This window comes from Patiria miniata, unplaced genomic scaffold, assembly GCF_015706575.1.
Source record: "Patiria miniata isolate m_02_andy unplaced genomic scaffold, ASM1570657v1 HiC_scaffold_5, whole genome shotgun sequence".
Classification (NCBI taxonomy): domain Eukaryota; kingdom Metazoa; phylum Echinodermata; class Asteroidea; order Valvatida; family Asterinidae; genus Patiria; species Patiria miniata.
In genome coordinates, this window is record NW_024037072.1 from 3,700,123 (window position 1) to 3,719,833 (window position 19,711).

Below are 19,711 nucleotides of genomic sequence, written 5' to 3' on the forward strand. Positions count from 1 at the left end.
GTGGAATAAGTCGTGCTGCATTTCGATTACATAGAGATTTGTCCATTCTTCATCATGTTGAAATTGGCTCTGTACTCTCTGGTTCTTCTAAGTGGTTCGGCAAACGGAAACTGGGAAGACGGTCGTAATGATTCTTCCCACGAAGGCTTGGTAAGGCCTCTATTTAATTTTTTTTTAAACCACTTCCTCCCCCCCCCTTTTTAATCTCATCATTTTACTTATTGTTTTAAAAGCAAGAACATTTGCATTTACTGTAAACGTGCCTAGCAGAATTAACGAGAGAAAATCCTTGCTCAGTGTGAAGATAGGACTGGTACCAAATGCCCTGTGAAATTATTCCGCCTGAAATGGTATCATTCGGAAGAAAACAATCATTCAAGGCGGTTTAAGAAAATGCCCCCGCTGGCATATATTACGTGATTTAAGTTAGCAAAGGAATCCAGCTATACTAACCCCCAAATTGTGTATAATTTGTCTCTTTCTTTTCAAAAATGTTTAGTATCCACTGAAACTTCAACAAGTTAAGTAGGTGTCATGCCCCCTTCTTAAGATTTTGAGCAATTCTGTTGCTTAAAAGATGCACAAAAAACAAATGTTTTTATATACCTTTATGTTAATCATTACTTGCACAATGCCGTAAAAATTGGTCCTCCAATTATTCTACACAAAACCCCAAGCGTCTGAGGTTTTGTGCACAAACCTTATCAGTCAGCCTATTGGGATTATGGAGCCAAGGGCGGATCCAAAACACAATTTGGGGGGGAGGGGCCAAAAAAAATTTGGTTCCCCAAAAAAGTGTGTCAAAAAAATTACGGCGTGGGGTTCGGGGCCCGTTTAAAGGTAGAGTCCATCATTTGCAGCCATCCGAAAAGTAACTGGCGTAATTATTGTTGAAAAACTAACTTGGTTGAAAGATAGTAAGGAGACTAAACTACCTGTGAAATTATTCTTTCTGGGAAGCTGTCATTTTGAAGTAATCAACGAAAGAAGGCATTTCCAACGGTGATTCTTAAGAAGCACCGTAGGAAAATTTAAATTAGTAGTTCGTTTTGTTATTCAGCGCAGCGCGCACAAGTATTCGAACGACGCACACGCGCGCGCGGTTGTTATAATTCGTCGGATCAGTGCGCGACGTCGCGTATAGTTGCAATTCAAAACAATTCAAAACATGATTCAGCAACTTTTGATTTGAAATTGAGATCTTAGAATGCTGTTTTTCTCGGAATGTACAGCTGAAGCTTAGCTGAAACTTCATCAGGTTAGTTGCTCAGTATCCTTCATTAGATTTTGAACTCTATTGTTGCTTCAAACGAACAAAATGCACAAATTACAAATGATGGACTCTACCTTTAAGGGCCCCGAAATTTGTTTGGATTCTAGATGCTCTGTGGTGCGATCTGAGGCAATTTCTGACCACTTTAACCAATGTTTTTTTGAGGAAAAGATGGTGGTGTACTCATTGCCTGCCTTTATTGCGATGTCACATAAAAAATATAAAAAAGTTGGTTTCGTTTTTTTTTTTGGGGGGGGGGGATGGCCCCCTTTGGCCCCCCCCCCGGATCCGCCCTTATATGGAGCTATAAAATCGACCGGACCAACGTTTACGAGAGTGTGTTCCTAATGTTAAGATCGCAACATAGTTATTTTCGGGACGTTTTCAATCTTTTTTTGTTCAAATAGTTCTTTTGGGGGTTCATGGTTAAATCTAATTGTTTTTAACTGGGTTGACGCGGGGATGTGTTTTTCTTTTCTTTTTATGTTTTGTTCATAACAGGGATTTTATGCGATGAATTTGGAATGTAACGACAAGCAATCAGCGTGCTCAAAATGCTTCAAGGGACGTGTCAGCGAAGGTCCATTCAAAGTCATTGAACGTAAGACAACTATATAATTTGGAATATTATTGTTTCCCCCTTAGCAGCCAAAGCGTATAGTGTAGAGGGTTACACTTCTGTGTTCCGACTGCACACTCCTATTCCTAACCCTAACCCTAACCGGGTCCGGGAGTATTACAATATCTTAATGCGTTTGTTCAACTGGTGTAAATCGAGGACACACGCGTGCAACATCATCGGTGAATCGAGGACAGGAACCAAATCGAGGACGACCTCGATTAGAAAACGTGTACAAAACCAATGAGAGCTGTTGCGAAAAAGTACAAACAAAGGAAAAGGGGAGAGGAACAAAAGAAAATCCTCGATTAACACCATAAACTAACGTATGTATGCGGGTTGTCGGAACATAGGGATGTTGGAACATAGCAGTCCCCGAGTTGAGTGCATTTCTGTTTATAAATATAATCGGCAAGAGGTTGCTGCCACTTCTTTTTCACATAAGTCGTTCAGAAAAAAATACGTCTTAGGCCTATGTCACTTAGGACAAAGATGCATATGCTTTTCAAAAAAAACATTTTTTTCTTCTAACGAATTTTCAATTTGTATGTTTTGTTTTAACGAAAAAATCTACTTTAGTCCGATTTCGGGCATCTGCAACCCTCTGAAAAAGGACTTTTATTTTGCGCACAAAATAGTGAACCGGTCCTGCGAGAGCCGAATTATTATCTGGCAGCCAATAATCGAATTTTGTGAAGAAATACTTAACGTCAGTGGTTTTTATCGTTCGATATCTCATTCAAAAGTGAACAATCCTTTTGAAGGTAAGAAATGGAATTGTAAAAATAAAATTAATTTTTCGAGGTGAAACTCGAAAATAGCATGGGGAACCATTTTTAAGATATTCAACAAAAGATTGGTGGGTCACTTTCCATTCCTGTTTTGGGGATTTTGTTTTGTTTTGTTTCGTGTGCATGCATGGTGCGGGTTTTCCCCACAGACTATTTTTGGACACTTTGTACTGTTATCCTTTAAAATTTATATTTCTCTCTCTTTCTACAGATGTGTTTGAATACACTAAGGATCCTTACAAGATCGAATTGAACACGGAAGTTGTAAATAACGACGTGCAGGCTACTTTCATCCAAGGTAAAAAGTCTCTTCAAAATTGTAACCCCGCGCCAACCCTGCGTCAACCTTTGAGATTGATTTCGCCTCGGATTGAACTCAACCATGCTCCAGGGTTGAGATTTTCAATTCGGGTGGAAACTCTCGTCAGGGTTCAAGACAGAAGTAAACTAGGAGGTTGTAGGAACAACCACACGGTGTTGGGCCATTGATTACCGCAAACTTTGCCTCACACATCAACTGAGCGAAGTAAGCTCGCTTCGCACAAAACAAGTGTGAAACGATGCGGGGTTCAAGTTGAACGCAGGGTTGAAAAATCAATAACTCAACCTGGGCGGCACTGGGTTCGCCCATTTGGGAATGAAGTGACGTCACGATTTAGTAAAGTCGACTCCGATTGGCAGGCGCCCGGCTTGCATATATCTGCATGTTTAGACATATCAAACGTTATACAGAAGACTTGGCTCCGTGGATAACGGGTGATACTAAGCCCAGGGTATATGACCACCGATTTCGTTTCTTTTTCAAATCGATTTTTGTTTTGGACATTGCTTATAATTATTAAAGTTAGTGCATGCTTTTGTTATTACAAGACATTGAGCGACAATGATATATATTTGTTTATTTGTCTTTTGTTTTCTTCAGAGGATCCCTCGGAGAAATTTCATTTTTGCATTGAAATGACCGAGGATAAAGCTGTACCCTCGGGAGGGCTGTATCACGGGAAAGTGAACTTGTGTTTGGAGAACGACTTTTCTGGATTATCGGTCCCGGCTGAGTGCCCCACACCGGTCGCTGCGACCCGAGCCGAGGCTTCCGCGAACGATATGAAACCCATTGGACAACAAGTGCTTTACTGCATGCAGTAATAGAGCCGGAAAGTTGGCCCCGGGTGGCGCGCTTCCGGACCCTTCGAGTAGGAAAATTAGCGTGTAAAAGTCGGAGTTTTCAAAATTATTTTGGGTACATTGATTTCTTAAGAAAATCAACGTCGGAAAAGGCCTTTGTAAAAGTTGTTACTTGCATCTCAATTTATGGAAACTGAAAAATCGCATGACGTGAAAGAGAAATGTCGTGCCACTAAATAGACCTCTCACATCCGAAAATCTATTCGTATATACAAAGATTGAAATTTACGAAATACTTTTGCGGCGGTCATTGGGTAAAAACCGAAACTTAAATAGGAGACTAAAATGTTTTTTGGGGACACACATTTGTTTGTTTAATAAACTTGAAGGACTCATTATCATTCACAAACAAATCTAAAATGATCGTTGATAAGAACTGTATTCAAGCAAGCCCGACTATATCTAAAATCCATCGGATATAGGTAGGTAAATGTTCCCGTTGTTATCATTTTCGTTCTCACGCAAGTACGCGATGTGAAACAAGCGTGATCGAACAAGCAGACCTGGGTACGAAAATCCGGATGTGAAAGGTCGCAAGCAAAATTCGTTTTTACCCATTTCCAACTGATTTCTCATCATTTTTTTCATCAACATGAAGGGTTAACGTTACGGTTAGAAATGTGCCCATAGAAGGGTCGCGGAGGCTAGGGGTCCGGAAGCTCAAAGACAAAATGGTCTACTTTCAGGCTCTGTTTTATTGATTGCTGCAGTCAATTTGGTATTTATTACTTACAATTTTGAGGGGCAACAAGTGTAATTAGGAGTTTACCGATCCAGGGATGAAGTCGAGTCTATTCACAAGTCACAAGAAACAATAACAAATTTAGGAATGAATAACAACAAATGAGTGTCTATGGTCAAAGCGCATTGAATATCTTGTGATTTGAATTTGGACTGCATGACTTGACTTGCAGGGACCTACTTGCAGGGACTTTGTGATGGAGATAGGATAAAGTTTACGTTAGCACCACTTTTGTGAGTTTTACGGAGTGAGGTTCTTAAAAGAACCGAGGAGAAACTCAATATTTCGGACAGTGATACTACGTCCTTCGTCAGGAACTTGACTATACCCCTGAAACTTGTATTTTTTTTCTCAATCACAAATTGTGTATGGGTTTAAATTTTCCACCTCTGTTTTCCTTATGCACGATAATGTCAGTGCCTTTTCGATTATTTATTCTAAAGCACTTGGAATATTAAGTATCCGGATCCCGAAGCTTAATTTCTACGTGATTTAATGATGGTTGTGACTATGCCTGTTTAAATGATTAAAACAAGACCATTCCCCAATACGTTCTCTGTGTTCATAAAAGAGTAATTTCAGGTCATGAATCTTCGCGTCCATTTTTACCATAGGAAATTTCGACCGAATCGGACTTGTAATTTTTCACGGTATATTGTCAGTGTCTGTTGTTGCCAGGTGAAGTATAGTTGCGTCATAATTTTACGTCCAATCTTTCTCAACATTTAATCATCCCTTTTCATTGAATGCTTGATTATATTTTGAAGGCTCACATTGCAGGTTTGAAAATAAACTTAAAGCCCAATAATCATGCGTTGTTTGATATCACAGCTCACATAGACGAATTGATTTACTCTTTACCCTGGCACCGCACACGAAAACAGACACCCGAATGTAAAGCATTGCTAGGCACCAGAGTTTTCCGAATCTAACTTCTAATGTGCAAGATTTCTGTGCGAATGTCCAATAGTACCAAGGGCGGATCCAGAACACAATTTTTTGGGGGGCCAAAAAAAAAATTTGGTCCCCCCAAAAAGTGGGTCTAAAAAATTACGGCGTGGGGTTCGGAGCCCGCTTAAGGGCCCCGAATTTTTTTTTGGATATTAGATGCTCTGTGGTGCGATCTGAGGCAATTTCTGACCATTTTAACCCATGATTTTTTGAGGAAAAGATGGTGATGTACTCATTGCCTGCCTTTATTGCGATGTCACATAAAAAAAAAATTGGTTTCGTTTTTTTTTTTTTTGGGGGGGGGGTGTCATGGCCCCCTTTGCCCCCCCCCCCTCCCCCTGGATCCGCCCTTGAATAGTACCAGGGTGAGCTATCTAGGTAGCAGTGGAGCGTACGCCATGGGAACAAGGTTTTTAATGGAGCTCAGTGTACTTGGCATAGAAGGAACCTTGTATAGTAGAGAAACTGTATAGTAGAAAAACAATATAAGAAATGATACAAATACGAGCGACGTACGTCACGTGTTGTGCGATCAGAAAAAAAGTGTCGATTACATTACCATAAGAATCAGACACGAATTCAGAATAAGCATACCAAGCGAGAAACTATAGTCTTCGGCTTTGCTGCTAGAGTGAAAATCGTCAATCGCTAATTTTTCTCGCATCAAAATGGTGCTGAAAATAAGCAGTAAAACACAGATGTGATAAATTGGCAACATTTTATATGTGCAGAGTTGTTTTCTCCCTTATCGGTCCTAATTATGTCCCGTTTATTTAATTGTAGTTTTGCTTTCCATACATTTTCTATAGCTCGTATCAGTCGTTGGTACCTTTCGTTTTGTGCGATTTTTTAACCTACTCGTGGTTACCAATGAAATTGTCTCCCGGCATGCCTTGCTCACATACTTTGTTTTTCCAAGATGGCGGCGAGCACAAGTGACGCTGTCTTGCCCGAAACGGACGGAAAAACAAATGAAAACACCGTGAAGATTATCTGTCTCGGGGATTCAGCTGTCGGGAAATCAAAGTAAGTGCATTTTGAATGATTTGGCATATGTCGGTTTCAGATAAATCTGTGTTAAAGAGGACAAACCATTATTCTGCGGCAGTTAGTTACGCGACCGTCAAGCGCTTATGTCAAGTGAAGTGTCATTTGAAATGCACACTGTCTGTGACCAGGTCCAGGTGACTCTCTGTCGATGTTGTGCGCTTTCTTGCTATTTGCGCTAACTTAAGAATGAGCGCGTATTCTTAAAAACGAGCGCGCATTCTTAAGAATGAGCACGCAATCTGTAAGATAAGCACTCATTCTTAACATAAATTATAACAATGCTTAAGATTGCGTGGGAATTACTTGCGCAATTTATGAATTTTGCGCAATCTTAGCAAACACTGCATGGCATAATTATGTTTAATCAGGCACTGTCATCAGGTAAACGTATTAGAGGTTAAAGGGGAAATAATCATATATTACGAGAAAAGAAAATGATCTACATGTATGCTTCTGTACCCATTGAAATACGATAATTTGAATTCAATTAAGATAGTGGATATTTTGCCGGAGGTAATGACGGCAAACTAACGTTTACTAAAGGTTTGCCGGCGGCAATCCATATCAACAGTGGGCACTGTACTCTTTAAGATAGGGCTGAATTATAAGATGTATTAAATTCCCACCAAGAGTTGTGTAGCACGTTTGGTGTAGTGGTTAAGCAAAAGCTCTAGTGAGCGGGATGACTCGGGTTCGATCCCGATCCCCGCCACATTTTAAAGTTTTTTTTTCCCATCCCCAAATAAATAAGCATATTCTTCTTTTATTATTTTAAGGCCAAAAAAAAGAATAGTTCTGCTTCCGGTTACCCGACCGACCCTATTTTTAGGCTGCGACCCTAAAAATTTTATCGGCAATTCCAAAAAAAAAAAAAAAAAAAAAGATTGAATAAATAAAAATAAAAACCTTATGTCTTGTCTGTCTTCACAAAATACCTCTCAACAACCCTTTTGCATCAAAAAATGCTTGTATTTATTGTTTTCTTACTTACATTCGCTATTTTTTCAAAAGAAACCTCCGTTATTTTTACAAAATCGCTGCGCGATTCAACTACTTCGCAATTCGATGTCTATAATCACGTGCGTAATAAGCGCAATGCGGCGACGACTGGTTCCCGCCGCGCCGCGCAGGAGCCAATTATGAAAATGCGGTAACTAGTCTGTGCACGGCTATGCAATGTTAGCGCTAGCATGGCTATGCAGGCGCAGGCACGTGCTCTGTCAACTGGTCGGAATCGACATCGTAAAAATGCTGAGAAAGACATCGTAAAAATGCCAAGAAAACACCGATGGAGAAAGAACATTTTTGCAAGTTAATTCACAGATTTGATCTAGCTTGTCTGTGTATGTATTTTCCGTGTTCAAGAGTTCATTTTGAGATCGCACTACTCGTATTTGGAGTGATACAATGCAGCGTGTTTCCTGAAATGTTCGACCCGTTGGCCGCGGGCCACACATGTACAAATGTACATGTACAGTGCATCACACACTTCGGAGTTTTGGCCAGCTCCCGTTCTTGACTAGCGTTGTGCCTATGGTGCGAACGACCTGAATTTCCCACAATTTTTTTTACGAATTATCGAACTTAAATATATTGACAATAATTAAGGTAGGTTTTATTCACTTTTTGTGGCCATTTTGTGTATAGCTTTCGTAGTGCAATAGAAATAGTTCAGGCTAAAACTTCGCATATAATTGAATACCCCATTCAATATGCATAAAAAAAATTGGCAAAAAAAAAAAAATTCCGACCGACCGACCCTATTTTTGAAAGACATGTAATCGGAAGCAGAACTATTTTTTTTTTTGGCCTAACATGTCTCAAACATTTATTGCAGAGTATTACATTTTCTTTTTCAGATTTGTGGCTCTGGAGGATTTTTTTTAAAAGGGAAATAAAGTCCGAAATTATAAAATGGTCTGAATCCCATCTTGTGAATACGAGGTAACAACGATAATTTTGGCATGGAGCCAGACTAAAACTTGTCACCGGAAAATGTTTAAGTAAAAAAAAAAACAGTAACTGCGCATGTTCAGTGCATATCCGGCAAACTAACGTTTACTAAAGGTTTGCCGTCTCCGGCAAAATATCCACTGCCTTCAATTAAACCATTAAACTAGCTGTATTTATTGCTTATTTCTGTCTAGCCCCATAAATGTGGCCAATTTACAGAACTACCTCCGTAAATAAAGGCCACACTTCCACCATATACAAAAACATGTCAAACTTTGTCAAATTTTGATTTTCACATATTTTAGGCTTAGTTTGTAATTTATTTTTGCTTTAGAAGCATACTCACCCTCTTTATAGGCTAATCAGAAAGTGCTGCCTTTTTCAGATGTCTAATTTGTGTGAAATTTCATGTTGAAATTTTGATACGCAAATGTGTGCAAACAAATCTGGAAATTTCACGAAATATAGACATCTGAAAAAGGCAGCACTTTCTGATTAGCCTATAAAGAGGGTGAATTTTTTTTTAAATGTGTGACGTCATCATGATGTCATCAAAAATGCAATTTTTGAAAACACATACAAGGGAAAGTCCAAATGTCATGAAACTTGGTGGAAAGCTAAATAATGGTATTAGTTTACAAAATCTGACTGTCAACATGACGTCATCTGTTGATTTTTTATTATTTTTTTAATATTTGAAAGTTCATTCCGCATCCAAAATTTAACACTTCCTTTCATTGGATTGACTTCAAGCTTAGTTCATACCAATAATACAATGCAAAAATGTGCATCGACAAGTCTTATCAAGATGAGTCATCGTAGGGCATGTGACATCATCATATGCTAAATGCGAAGTGATGTCAACATGACGCCATCAAATTTTTAAAAATATTTCATAGGCCTAACTGTTGGCTATACTAACTCAATATAACTTCCTATGAACTTTGAACATAAAAGAAAAATATAATTTACAAGACTGCACATTGGCAAAAAAGCATAAAGTTGTACAAAAATTATAAGCAGGAGAGGCCCTATGTTCTATTTTAAAACAGACATAGACCTCTATTTTTTTTTTTAGTCATGATTTAACAACCCTGGTTAGGCATAATCAATACATTCACTGATAAATTTGTGTAATTTGTATATTTTTCTGAAGTTTCTTCACTTCATGGTGCATTCTATCCTGTCTAAACTAAATTGATTTTCCTTTTTTCAAATTGTTTAAATATAAAAAAAGTAAAAAAATTGGGTTGGACTTGGTCAGGCTACCTGAAATGCATTGTTACTTTTGCCTCAATTGAAACTGTAACTAAAAACAAACATGTTGTTGTTCAGACACTCTAAAATGCAGGCAATTTCAAATTTGGATGATCAAGTTTGCTCAAAATTAAGGAAAAAGTGACGCATTCGTTGTGCATATGTTCTCTGTATGGGGGTGTCCAAGTGAAACAAAAATTTCCAAGCCAGCCCAAAGTAAAATACACATCGCTTATAGTTACATGTGTACATAGGAAACTTAACATTAAACTATCATGCAATTGATACCATATGGTCAAAATTCTAGAACAACGTTATAACAATAAATACAGTAACTTGAAAAAAGGCCTTGTCATTGCAAACATGTTGATTGTAATAATTTATGCACTGAAAATGCAGTATCTGTACATGTACGTATGTACCAGTTTTTATGTTATTACTTTTATTATCCCTCAGTATGGGAGACATTTCTGCAACTGCATTTTCGAATGGAGTATTAGTGTCAAGTACATTTTTCACTTTGCATGTTGAAACAAAATTTGTAGTGGATGATGAACATAGTCCTTGAATTTGTGCTCACAAAAACAAATAATTTTCATTTTTTTTATGTCACATAATGTGTGATTAAATTAAATTCTGATTTAATTTTGTGGAAATGAAAGGAGAATTTGGCGAGAATTTGAGGTTTAATTTTTGGTTTTGATAATTTGACCGTAAATTCTACAAATACATGTTTAAAAACACTTTTTTTGCAATGTGTACAAAATTGTTCTTTTTTAGTGATGGCATTTTTTATAGATGCTTTGTAAAGTCATTTAAAGTCATTCTTAGCTATTGACGCCCTAAATTAAATCAAGGTATTGTCTTTACACAATTTTACTTTGTCATTGTTTTAAATCAACACATATATGTATCCAGAATTAAAAAGATATTTTATGAAAATCCTGAACGTGACAAGAACACTGACAAATTTCATACAGAGGTCACCCGAATGTCAAGATGAGAAAAAGAGTATAATTGTCATGTTGGTTGAATACGGTATAATTGAGAACTCCTAGAATACAGACAGCCTTGAAACAGCCTGACAAGATGACAACCATTTTCCGTCGGTTTCCTAGCAACCATTGCAGACATTTGAAGTGGGTTGAATTGAATTACGTTAGCCGGTCCTGGATGGAAGACCAATGCAATTGCGGTGATGTATTATTTGATCGTGAAACCTCTATGTGAACAACAATCCTATCGCTAGTAGTGCTGCAGCTGAACCGCCGAACCGAGCTAAAATTCGCCGAACATTGCACTTCTGAACTGAATTGTTTAGGGTTTTTGGCGCAGCGAATTTTCATTTGCACAATCCAAATAATTTCACTTAGGTCTACATGTAATATAGACTTTAACCCTAACCTTGCTGAATCCAACAGGATCTAATACCTGATGGAACCTGTTGGATCGTGCAGTAAACCCCTTGTGTACATTCCTGATGCAAAATGTTGGATTCAGCAGCCAACTGAACCGCATTATAACGCCATGTTTGACTCCATTGCATTCAGCAGACAACTGAAAATAAGGCACAGTGGATTGAACAGGAAACTCTGGTTGGACTCTGTTGGATTTAGCAGGGTAGTCCTGAGGAGTTACTGGGGGATAATATGTTACATGTAGACCTAATATTTTAGGTTGACAGCACAGACTTAAAATGAAAGAGTAATCATGTAGGGCACACACAAAGTACAACAGCAACAAAATCAGTGACTGAGCGACCACGGGTGACGTATACAGTCGATTCTTGTTAGTACAAGCTCTGTTAATACAAAATTCTGGTTATAACAAACATAAAGCCTTGGTCCCGACTGTGCATTTATGTGCACAATGAATGGGACTGATGTTCCTCTTAATACAAAATTCTGAGTTATTAACAAACAATTTGGCTAGGTCCGGCCGAGTTTATAAATAGCGAGACTCAACTGTACATAGCTTTGACAAAAGTCTTTGTCCAGTTTCTTGACACTACTTGGTAAAGTTGGGAACATATTTTTTTAACACAGTTTTATGGTTACAAATTGTTCACGAAGTGAGGGAAAAAAAGACAACAGACAATTTGTGATGGCACTAGAGCTACAAGTACTGTGTTACACCGCTATTCTGCACATGATCATTCAACAAACATTTATGTGTACAGATGTACCATTAACTTGGCTGAAGAAGGAATAATTAATCCCTAACCTCTCCAACTCCATCAAAATCCATCCCCACTTTTTGGTGGAGTTTGGGGGACTTGGTCCTGGAGGCCTGGTTCAAATGACTAACTATTGATGGAGTATGATGGACTTGGGCCTGGAGGCCTAAAGCAAAGCATGCATTGGAAGCAGTGTGATTGATGGATTATGACAGACTTGGTCCAGTACTTACTAAAAGACAGTAGGGAGTTTGGGTTAAGATAAGAAAGTTGCAGTTGAAATTAAAGTTATTGTTTTTAACTGTCTGATAAAATCACAATCAATCTGTAATTCCGTTTTTAAATATATTTCAAAACTCTTGCCATGTGTGTTGTTTTGAATTGAAATGTAATCCCTTGTGCATATACATGTATGTACATATAATTAACATTTTGAGTTGACACGACACACACGCGCGCGTGCCCTCTACAATTCGTTGGATCTGTGTGCGACATCGCGTAGCTGCATTCGGCTCAGTAAGAACATGTCTCGGACGCTGAATTCGGGCCCAATTCAAAACATGATTCAGCAACTTTTGATTTGCAATCGAGATCCTAGAATGTTGTTTTTCTCGAAAAATACAGCTACAGCTGAGTTGAAACTTCATCAGGGTACATGTAATTGTTTATCACCCTTCTTTAGATTTTTATGAACGTTTGTTGCTTCAAACGAACAAAGTGCACAAATTACAAATGATGGACTACCGGTATATACCTTTAACAAAAGTATTTTCAGGTTTTTTTTTTTCTTTTCTCATTTCATTCTCAAATTTATTTTGTTTTCTTTTTCTTTACAGGCTGGTGGAAAGGTTCCTCATGGACGGATAGTATCCTTGAAATTGTTAAGACCAAATTTGTTTTATTAATTTGATGGGTGGATTACCAGTGTAAATAAAATATTCATTTGTGGTTAAAGTACACGCAGGGTAAATTGCACAATGAGTGACTAGCTTATTGGCTTTTAGAGTTGACTGATCTTTTTGTTGCAAGCATTACTCCCTGTAATGCCTGAGCACTCTACGGTTTTATGATTCATCGGGGAATAAATACAACAACATTTAATACAAAAAAGTATGGTTGCTGATTGGCAAGAGTTGAGCTGAAATGTTCTTTTCCTTCTTTGGTATTTCATCTCTCTTTCTTTGTTTAATTCTTTGTGGCAGATTACTTCACGTTATAAATGTAACCATGTCTAGACATATTTACAACCTTTTAGACGTTAGGAAGATCTTTCCTTGACTTTCTTCTTGCAGCAAACCACAGCAGTTATCTACATATGCCCTTACTCTTTTCAGATACAACACGAAGGTCGGAGGTCAGGAGGTCACAGTGGGTAGGTTGTTTAATTTGTTGAGTCGTCGGGTTGTCAAAAAGCCATTGTCAAAAAAGCTGATTTCAAAAACAAGATTTATATAAATTGAAAAAGACTATTTTTTGCCCTTGTTTATTTTTACAAACTCTAAACTTCAAATTAGTTTTTGTGTTCATTTCTTTCAGTATTTGAATTTTCTTTATGCAAGGTTTAGATAGGGGTGGGATTTGTCAGGATTTTGGAATTTTTTTTGTGGGCATTTTTCCTGATTTCAGGATTTTTAAAGGATTTTTCTGATTTCAGGATTTTAAAAAATCCCTTTTGAAATCTGGAATTCCTGAGGTTTTACTGTAAAGGTGTTTTACCCTAAATGTGGTTTACCCAGAAAGGTTTAAAAAGCAACAGATGAAAGTATCAGATGACTTAAGCCACTTTTTGATGCACCAGGTAACAAGGATCTGTGTATTGTAAGGGTTTTAAGGATTCTGTAAAGAGAGTCAACGTTCAAGTACCTTTTCTTGACACGCACACCTGTGGCTCTTCAAATCCCATTAGCAATACACAATAGATAGTTGTTATGTACCTTAATTTACTGAGTCCCATCTGTACGTTCTGAATGCAATGTGATTAGGCTTCTGCTTCTGCTTGAATACTGTACAGGACTGTTGGACTGTCTGGGTAAAGTGGGCAAATGTGGCATGCAAGCTTAACTTTTGAAGTGGGCACAGCTAACTAAATTTCTAATCTTGATGCCATCCAAAGCTGACTTGAAGACATCCAGGTCTAGGCTTAAAGAGTTGGTTTTGTTAATGATGGAGCTGTGGCCCTCCCACTAAGAACTGAGCCCTTTTTTGTGACTTCTTTTCTTATCTTCGTTTGCGGCTTAAACAAAATAAGCGATATGTCACTATACAATTGTATTTGTAGTAAATGCTGGCATGCTGCACACAGAAGTAATGTCTTATTTTGATGCATCTTTGTTTTTTTTTATTTGAGTGTGTATTCCCATGCCAAAATGGGATAATATTAATGCCCTCAATAAAAAAAATTCCCTTTCAGTGACTGACAAAAAAATGTATTATGTACTTAAATAAAACAAGACAAATGGGTTGTCTTTAAATCACATTTTTTGTTTGGTCTTGCAGGCTAGATTATATTAAGATCCACTTTTTCAGCAGATGCCATATTTTATTATGGAAGTATGCTGGATTTAATTAACCCCTTTTTTCTCACTGTCTTTTTGTATAATTGCCAGACTTCTGGGATACTGCAGGACAGGAGAGATTCAGCAGTATGCATCCCTCTTACTACCATCAGGCTCATGCATGCATAATGGTAAGTCTATTTGAATATTTGTAACGATAAATATTCATGGCAGTTTTAAGACCCGCCTTCTTTATCTTTAAGCTCTTTACCCTTTACATTTCATGGGACTCGAGGCTCCTGGAAAATAAACATACAAAGAACGAGTCATGAGGATTCCGGAAGAAAATCACAGCAAAGTGACTAAAGAAAGTCCTGTGAGCAATTCAGTAGTGACTCATGTTACATCGGGGGGGAGGGGGGGGGGTGTTCTACCGTCAACTCTGTGCTTTTATTCTATAAAGTCAGAGCATTGAGGGTAGATTTCCTCACAGAAGATCCCTTGACAAAAAAAGCCAACAAAACAATTTTCTGTTGGTTTGGCAATAAGTTTTATATTGGTAAATTACATTACAAGTAAAGGACGTAGCACAAATGTCAACACCCTGCATTTGAAAGTTTTTTTCATACTGTGCAATGTGCATTGATGAAAAAAAAAATCTTTTTAGTGCCCTTACATCATTAGGGTGTAAAAGTCATAGCTACCATTTCAATTATTCAAAAATAAGCAGTCATAAAATCTCTAGAGATATATATTTCGATAAATCATGTTACGGTAACTTACGCTTAACTATCCTGGTTACAAGTTTAACATAATAGAAACTAAAAAGAAATATATTAAAAACTCTTTCCGCATCAAATATGAACCTTTCTCTCTGCCTTGAAAACAAAAACTCACAATAACAAGGTGCCAAAATGACTTCCTAAAATACACTATACCATATTCTAGCTCACTGCCACATTACTCAAATGAAAGGGTTTTTTTTCCCTTAATTTGATACCACATTTGAGGTTGTTGTACTTGCTGTTTTTAGGATTTTCAAAATTTTCAAAATTTTCAGCCATGTCCACTTATTTTTTAATACATCCGCAGTGATGTGGGCAGCCATATCAGGTTACAAAAGTTTTTCAGAACTATTTTGGGCTCTTGCACTGGTAGTTAATTCCACAGTCCAGGGCCCAATTTCATGGCGCTGCTTAGCACAAAAATTTGCTTAGCACAAAAATAGTCTGGCTTATAAAAGCAGGTAACCAGCCAAAACTCCACGTGATGGTTATTGCTCGTGATCAGTATTCAGCTGTTGTTTGCTTAGCATGAAAATCACATGGAGTTTTGGCTGGTAACCTGCTTTTATAAACCAGACTTTTTTTGTGCTAAGCAAATTTTTGTGCTTAGCAGGGCCGTGAAATTGGCCCCAGGGCAGTTAACGTAAGTGGTGATTATGTTAAGCTGGTAAAGTAGCTGAGCCTATTGAGGTGGAGTCTCAATTTTACAAAAGTCAAAGGTTCACCTTGGAATATAAAAGACCGTGTTTGGCGAACCGTTACTTTTTTCCCTACCTTAATTCTTCATTACTAGATGAGGTTTATTACCCGAGTCATCACTTATGCATCATTGATGATTTTTTTTTTTTTTTATGTGCGTTGTCTTGCAACGCTGACCTGGCCGGCTGGTTTAAATCGAAAAAAGCTTGTGAATAAGCCTTTTTACTAATGACGTCACACTTTGTTTACGTGTGTGCTTTCCTATGGTGCTCAGTGGACCGTGGGCCCCCGCTGGCTCCAAGTGTGACGCCCTTAGTACAGAGGCTTATTCTTCCCACAATTTTCGGATTGCACCAAGTATTTGTATTTGTTCCTAGGCTAGGTACTGTGTAGTTTTATAAGGGCATCATCAATTTATTCTCATGAAATGGTCACAGAGTCCATGAAATAATGTACCTCAGTACGATTTGTATTTTGATACACAGTCAAAACTGTTTGAATTTGTTTGTGTTTTGGAAGGTGTTTGATGTTACAAGGAAGGTGACGTACAAGAATTTACCTCAGTGGTATAAAGAGCTTAGAAGTTACAGACCGGAGATACCTTGTTTATTAGCAGCTAACAAGATAGATGGTGAGTACGGAGAGAGAAAAAGACACAACTTATTAGGCATGTACAGGATGAGTAAAAAAAACCGAAACCTAAATGTCGGGACCATTGTTTTAGTGAAGTTCTGCATGTAGCACTTTCAAAATCTATGAAAGCCCAATTCATAAGCTTTCTTTTAGTACAAGAATCATTCAAACCACTCATGTAATTTTCAAGTTACGGAACTTTAAACACAACCTTCATTTTAAATTTCTGTCCAAGGATCACAAAAAGGTAAGTGTTCTTTCAGCAAAATGAAAACAAATCACGAAGGGATGTGTGTAAACTGGCTTTTTGGCCAAACACAGAGGTGCTTACCACGTTGGAGCTGCAAAGAAATATACGGAGCACAGAAATGTTCTGCTGAGTAGGCTGTTGATTCAACCTGTTAAAGGCATGCTGCTGATGACTGGCACTTAAATAACACGGAGCTACAAAGCAGTATTTCTGGTAATGAGTTTCGTGAAATCAGGCCCTAATATCTCTTGCCTTTTTCGTCTTATCTTGCAGTTGACTACAACATCACCCATAAGAACTTCAACTTTGCCAAGAAGTACAATTTACCCTTTTACTTTGTCTCAGCAGCTGATGGCGCAAATGTAGTCAAGGTAACGAATGCATGCATCTCTCAAAATAAATATCAAATTAAAACAGCATCAGATTACACTAGGGAAATGGGGAGTATGTTCACAATGCAATCTATACTTTAAAAAAATGAATTTATTTACTGAAGTATTTGTAAGAAGTACATTATTGCTCAATTTATTCAATTTATATTCTGTTTTTGTAAAAAAAAAAATTAGATTTTTGTGGTACTGTATACATTACTTTGTTTCAGTAGCCTTTTTTGTTCAATCTTTTCCTAAGTGTCAAGTTTTGTCGTATTATCAGTTTCTGTTTTCCATAACTTTTTAATATTTGAACTCAACATCTTACCCCCAGCTTTTTCGAGAAGCAATCAAATCTGCAGCAGCTTATAAGGCCAACCCCACTGACTTCATGGATGAAGTTATGCAAGAGTTAGAGGTACTTCTTATAATCGACTTTTCACTCATTTTGCAATTTTACCTACGGCAATTGCATGTGCTAGTCAGGAACTGCATGCGTGTGTGCCAGTTAAAGCTTGCATATGGCTGTCATGTGTGAAATTGGTTGGGAATTGGAATTTGTGCGCGCCTGTCAAAGATTGACCGAGCTAATCAAATAATAAGAACATCATATGTGATGCGATCAAGCTAAGTGAGTCGTTTGTCGGGAATTTTTATTTAGAGATACAGGCCAAAATAGGGCCACTTCATCACATCACTTCATCACATCTCTTAGTGTTCCAACTTCCATAATTTTTGAACTAAAGAAGGTACCAGCATGCGGTTTTCACAGCAGTAAGGCTGAGATTGTGCTCTTTTCAAATCTATAATAAAAAAAAAAATTTGACCAGGGTCGACAAACGACTCATGTAGCTTGATGGCATCACATATTGTAATCATTTTACATGTTTTAGAGGTACATGTACCAGTGGATGGCTAGCTCGCCTAGCTGATATTCAAAATTTTTGAAGATGCAAATTTGCATGATTAAAGAATTATCACTGCTCAAATTAATTCAGTCAACAAAATACTTTCTTGATATTGAGGGGATGATCAAATAGTCGGTGTATTTGGCACAGCCCTACATAAAATTTATAAACACCAAATGTTGGCTTTTTATAGTGAGTGGGCATCGTTCACGGAAAATGTAGAAATTCACCACGTAAAAAGAATTTAATGTTTTTCCCCTTTTTGGTACTGTACTGTACAATACAAATTGTGACTGTTTTTCCCTTTTTGTATACACACAATAGAATTTTGACGATCTTAAGTTGTCACCAGACGGCAGCCTTGACTTGGTCAACAACTCAGAGGATAAAGAAAGCGAGAAAGAGACTAGCCCGGCCTCAACACCAGAGGGCGCCCCCGAATCGTCATGACAACAGCCAAACTGTTTAGGCAAGGGGTAATTATTTTACAGTGGGTATTTAAGCGGCACACGGCCAGACAGTTGGATTGGTGTAGCAACTGTAAAATCAGCGGGATGGATAGCCATAATTAATTTGATTCCCAAGGTGACACAGTGTTGCCATGGCAACGGGTCAGAGGTCACAGTTGAGGACTGTGGCACAAGAGGGCATCTCGAGGCTCGACCTTGGATGTTGGATGTAGGGAGACCTGGTACTTGTATATGCAAGCCGAGGCAATATTGTCAGAAAAGTTTAATTCTCCAGAAATTACATTTAAAGGGAAGATACAACATTTGCAAACATCTCAAAATGAAATGATCAAATTATCACAAAATACCTTACTGGATTGTAAGGGAATGACAGTCTAAAACATCCTGTAAAATCGTGGCTTCTGGTGGGCTAACATTTTCAAGAAAAATTGTATTTTTCCAACACTGGTCGGCATGGTCAATGAAATTGATTACACACCCGTGAAGGGGTACAAGCCTGCTAGACTGATTCTCTGAACCTACAATTCCCCCAAAGTCTATAAATTCTCCTTTCATCTTAAGTGGGGTCAGGGAACCAGACTACAAAAAAATGTATGATTTTCTTGGTTTTTCCAGCATCTACAAGCCCAAAACGTGAAACAAGTCATTTTAACAATATTTGCTACTACATACTAATCCTCCAAATCCATTTATTTCTGAAAATTGAAGCAAAAGCAAATGTTGTACATTCCCTTTAAGTGTTCAAAATTTGAATCAGCCACGTGTTAGGCTATAGGACCAGATATTCATGCACTTTTGCTGTACGTGTACAATTTTTGATTTGCCCATTCTCTGCACTTGCGTCAAGTGTAGACACTGTAGTCAATGCACACGTTCACACATACATGTAATGTCTTGTGCACTGCATTGTATTCAAACATTTGATGCACCGTCTTTCGGCCCATTCTGTGTACAAATAATCATTCTAGACATTTGTTCAGCAGCTGTCTACATGTATTTCTTATTGTGTGCAGTGTACAGTTTTGTAAACACTGTCTTGCCCAGAGTGTTAACTATTGCCAATTCTGCGCACTGCACTTTGCCATGCACTCTGTTCCCATTCT

At 37.9% G+C, this 19,711-nt stretch overlaps 2 protein-coding genes across 2 annotated transcripts; both read left to right on the forward strand.

The window, feature by feature from the left end:
- LOC119740520 lies at nucleotides 1–5,160 on the forward strand. Its single transcript, XM_038215861.1, has 4 exons — nucleotides 1–150; nucleotides 1,775–1,874; nucleotides 2,895–2,981; nucleotides 3,606–5,160. Exons 1-4 carry the CDS (start codon nucleotides 55–57, stop codon nucleotides 3,827–3,829), a joined length of 507 nt encoding a protein of 168 aa, XP_038071789.1. The 5' UTR covers nucleotides 1–54; the 3' UTR covers nucleotides 3,830–5,160.
- A 1,286-nt stretch (nucleotides 5,161–6,446) lies between these two features.
- On the forward strand, nucleotides 6,447–18,863 carry LOC119741787 (rab-like protein 2A). Its single transcript, XM_038217683.1, has 8 exons — nucleotides 6,447–6,587; nucleotides 12,834–12,863; nucleotides 13,290–13,369; nucleotides 14,604–14,683; nucleotides 16,496–16,607; nucleotides 17,133–17,230; nucleotides 17,565–17,648; nucleotides 18,463–18,863. Exons 1-8 carry the CDS (start codon nucleotides 6,481–6,483, stop codon nucleotides 18,586–18,588), a joined length of 717 nt encoding a protein of 238 aa, XP_038073611.1. The 5' UTR covers nucleotides 6,447–6,480; the 3' UTR covers nucleotides 18,589–18,863.
- The last annotated feature ends 848 nt before the right edge of the window (nucleotides 18,864–19,711 follow it).

Excerpts from the sequence above, each read along its gene's own strand:
- LOC119741787 (XM_038217683.1), top strand. The coding sequence starts at position 6,481 with ATGGCGGCGAGCACAAGTGACGCTGTCTTGCCCGAAACGGACGGAAAA. Across the intron at positions 6,588-12,833 it reads TCAGCTGTCGGGAAATCAAA|GCTGGTGGAAAGGTTCCTCA; the intron begins GTAAGTGCATTT and ends TTTTCTTTACAG. Across the intron at positions 13,370-14,603 it reads AGGTCAGGAGGTCACAGTGG|ACTTCTGGGATACTGCAGGA; the intron begins GTAGGTTGTTTA and ends TATAATTGCCAG.
- LOC119740520 (XM_038215861.1), top strand. The coding sequence starts at position 55 with ATGTTGAAATTGGCTCTGTACTCTCTGGTTCTTCTAAGTGGTTCGGCA. Across the intron at positions 151-1,774 it reads ATTCTTCCCACGAAGGCTTG|GGATTTTATGCGATGAATTT; the intron begins GTAAGGCCTCTA and ends TGTTCATAACAG. Across the intron at positions 1,875-2,894 it reads TCCATTCAAAGTCATTGAAC|ATGTGTTTGAATACACTAAG; the intron begins GTAAGACAACTA and ends CTCTTTCTACAG.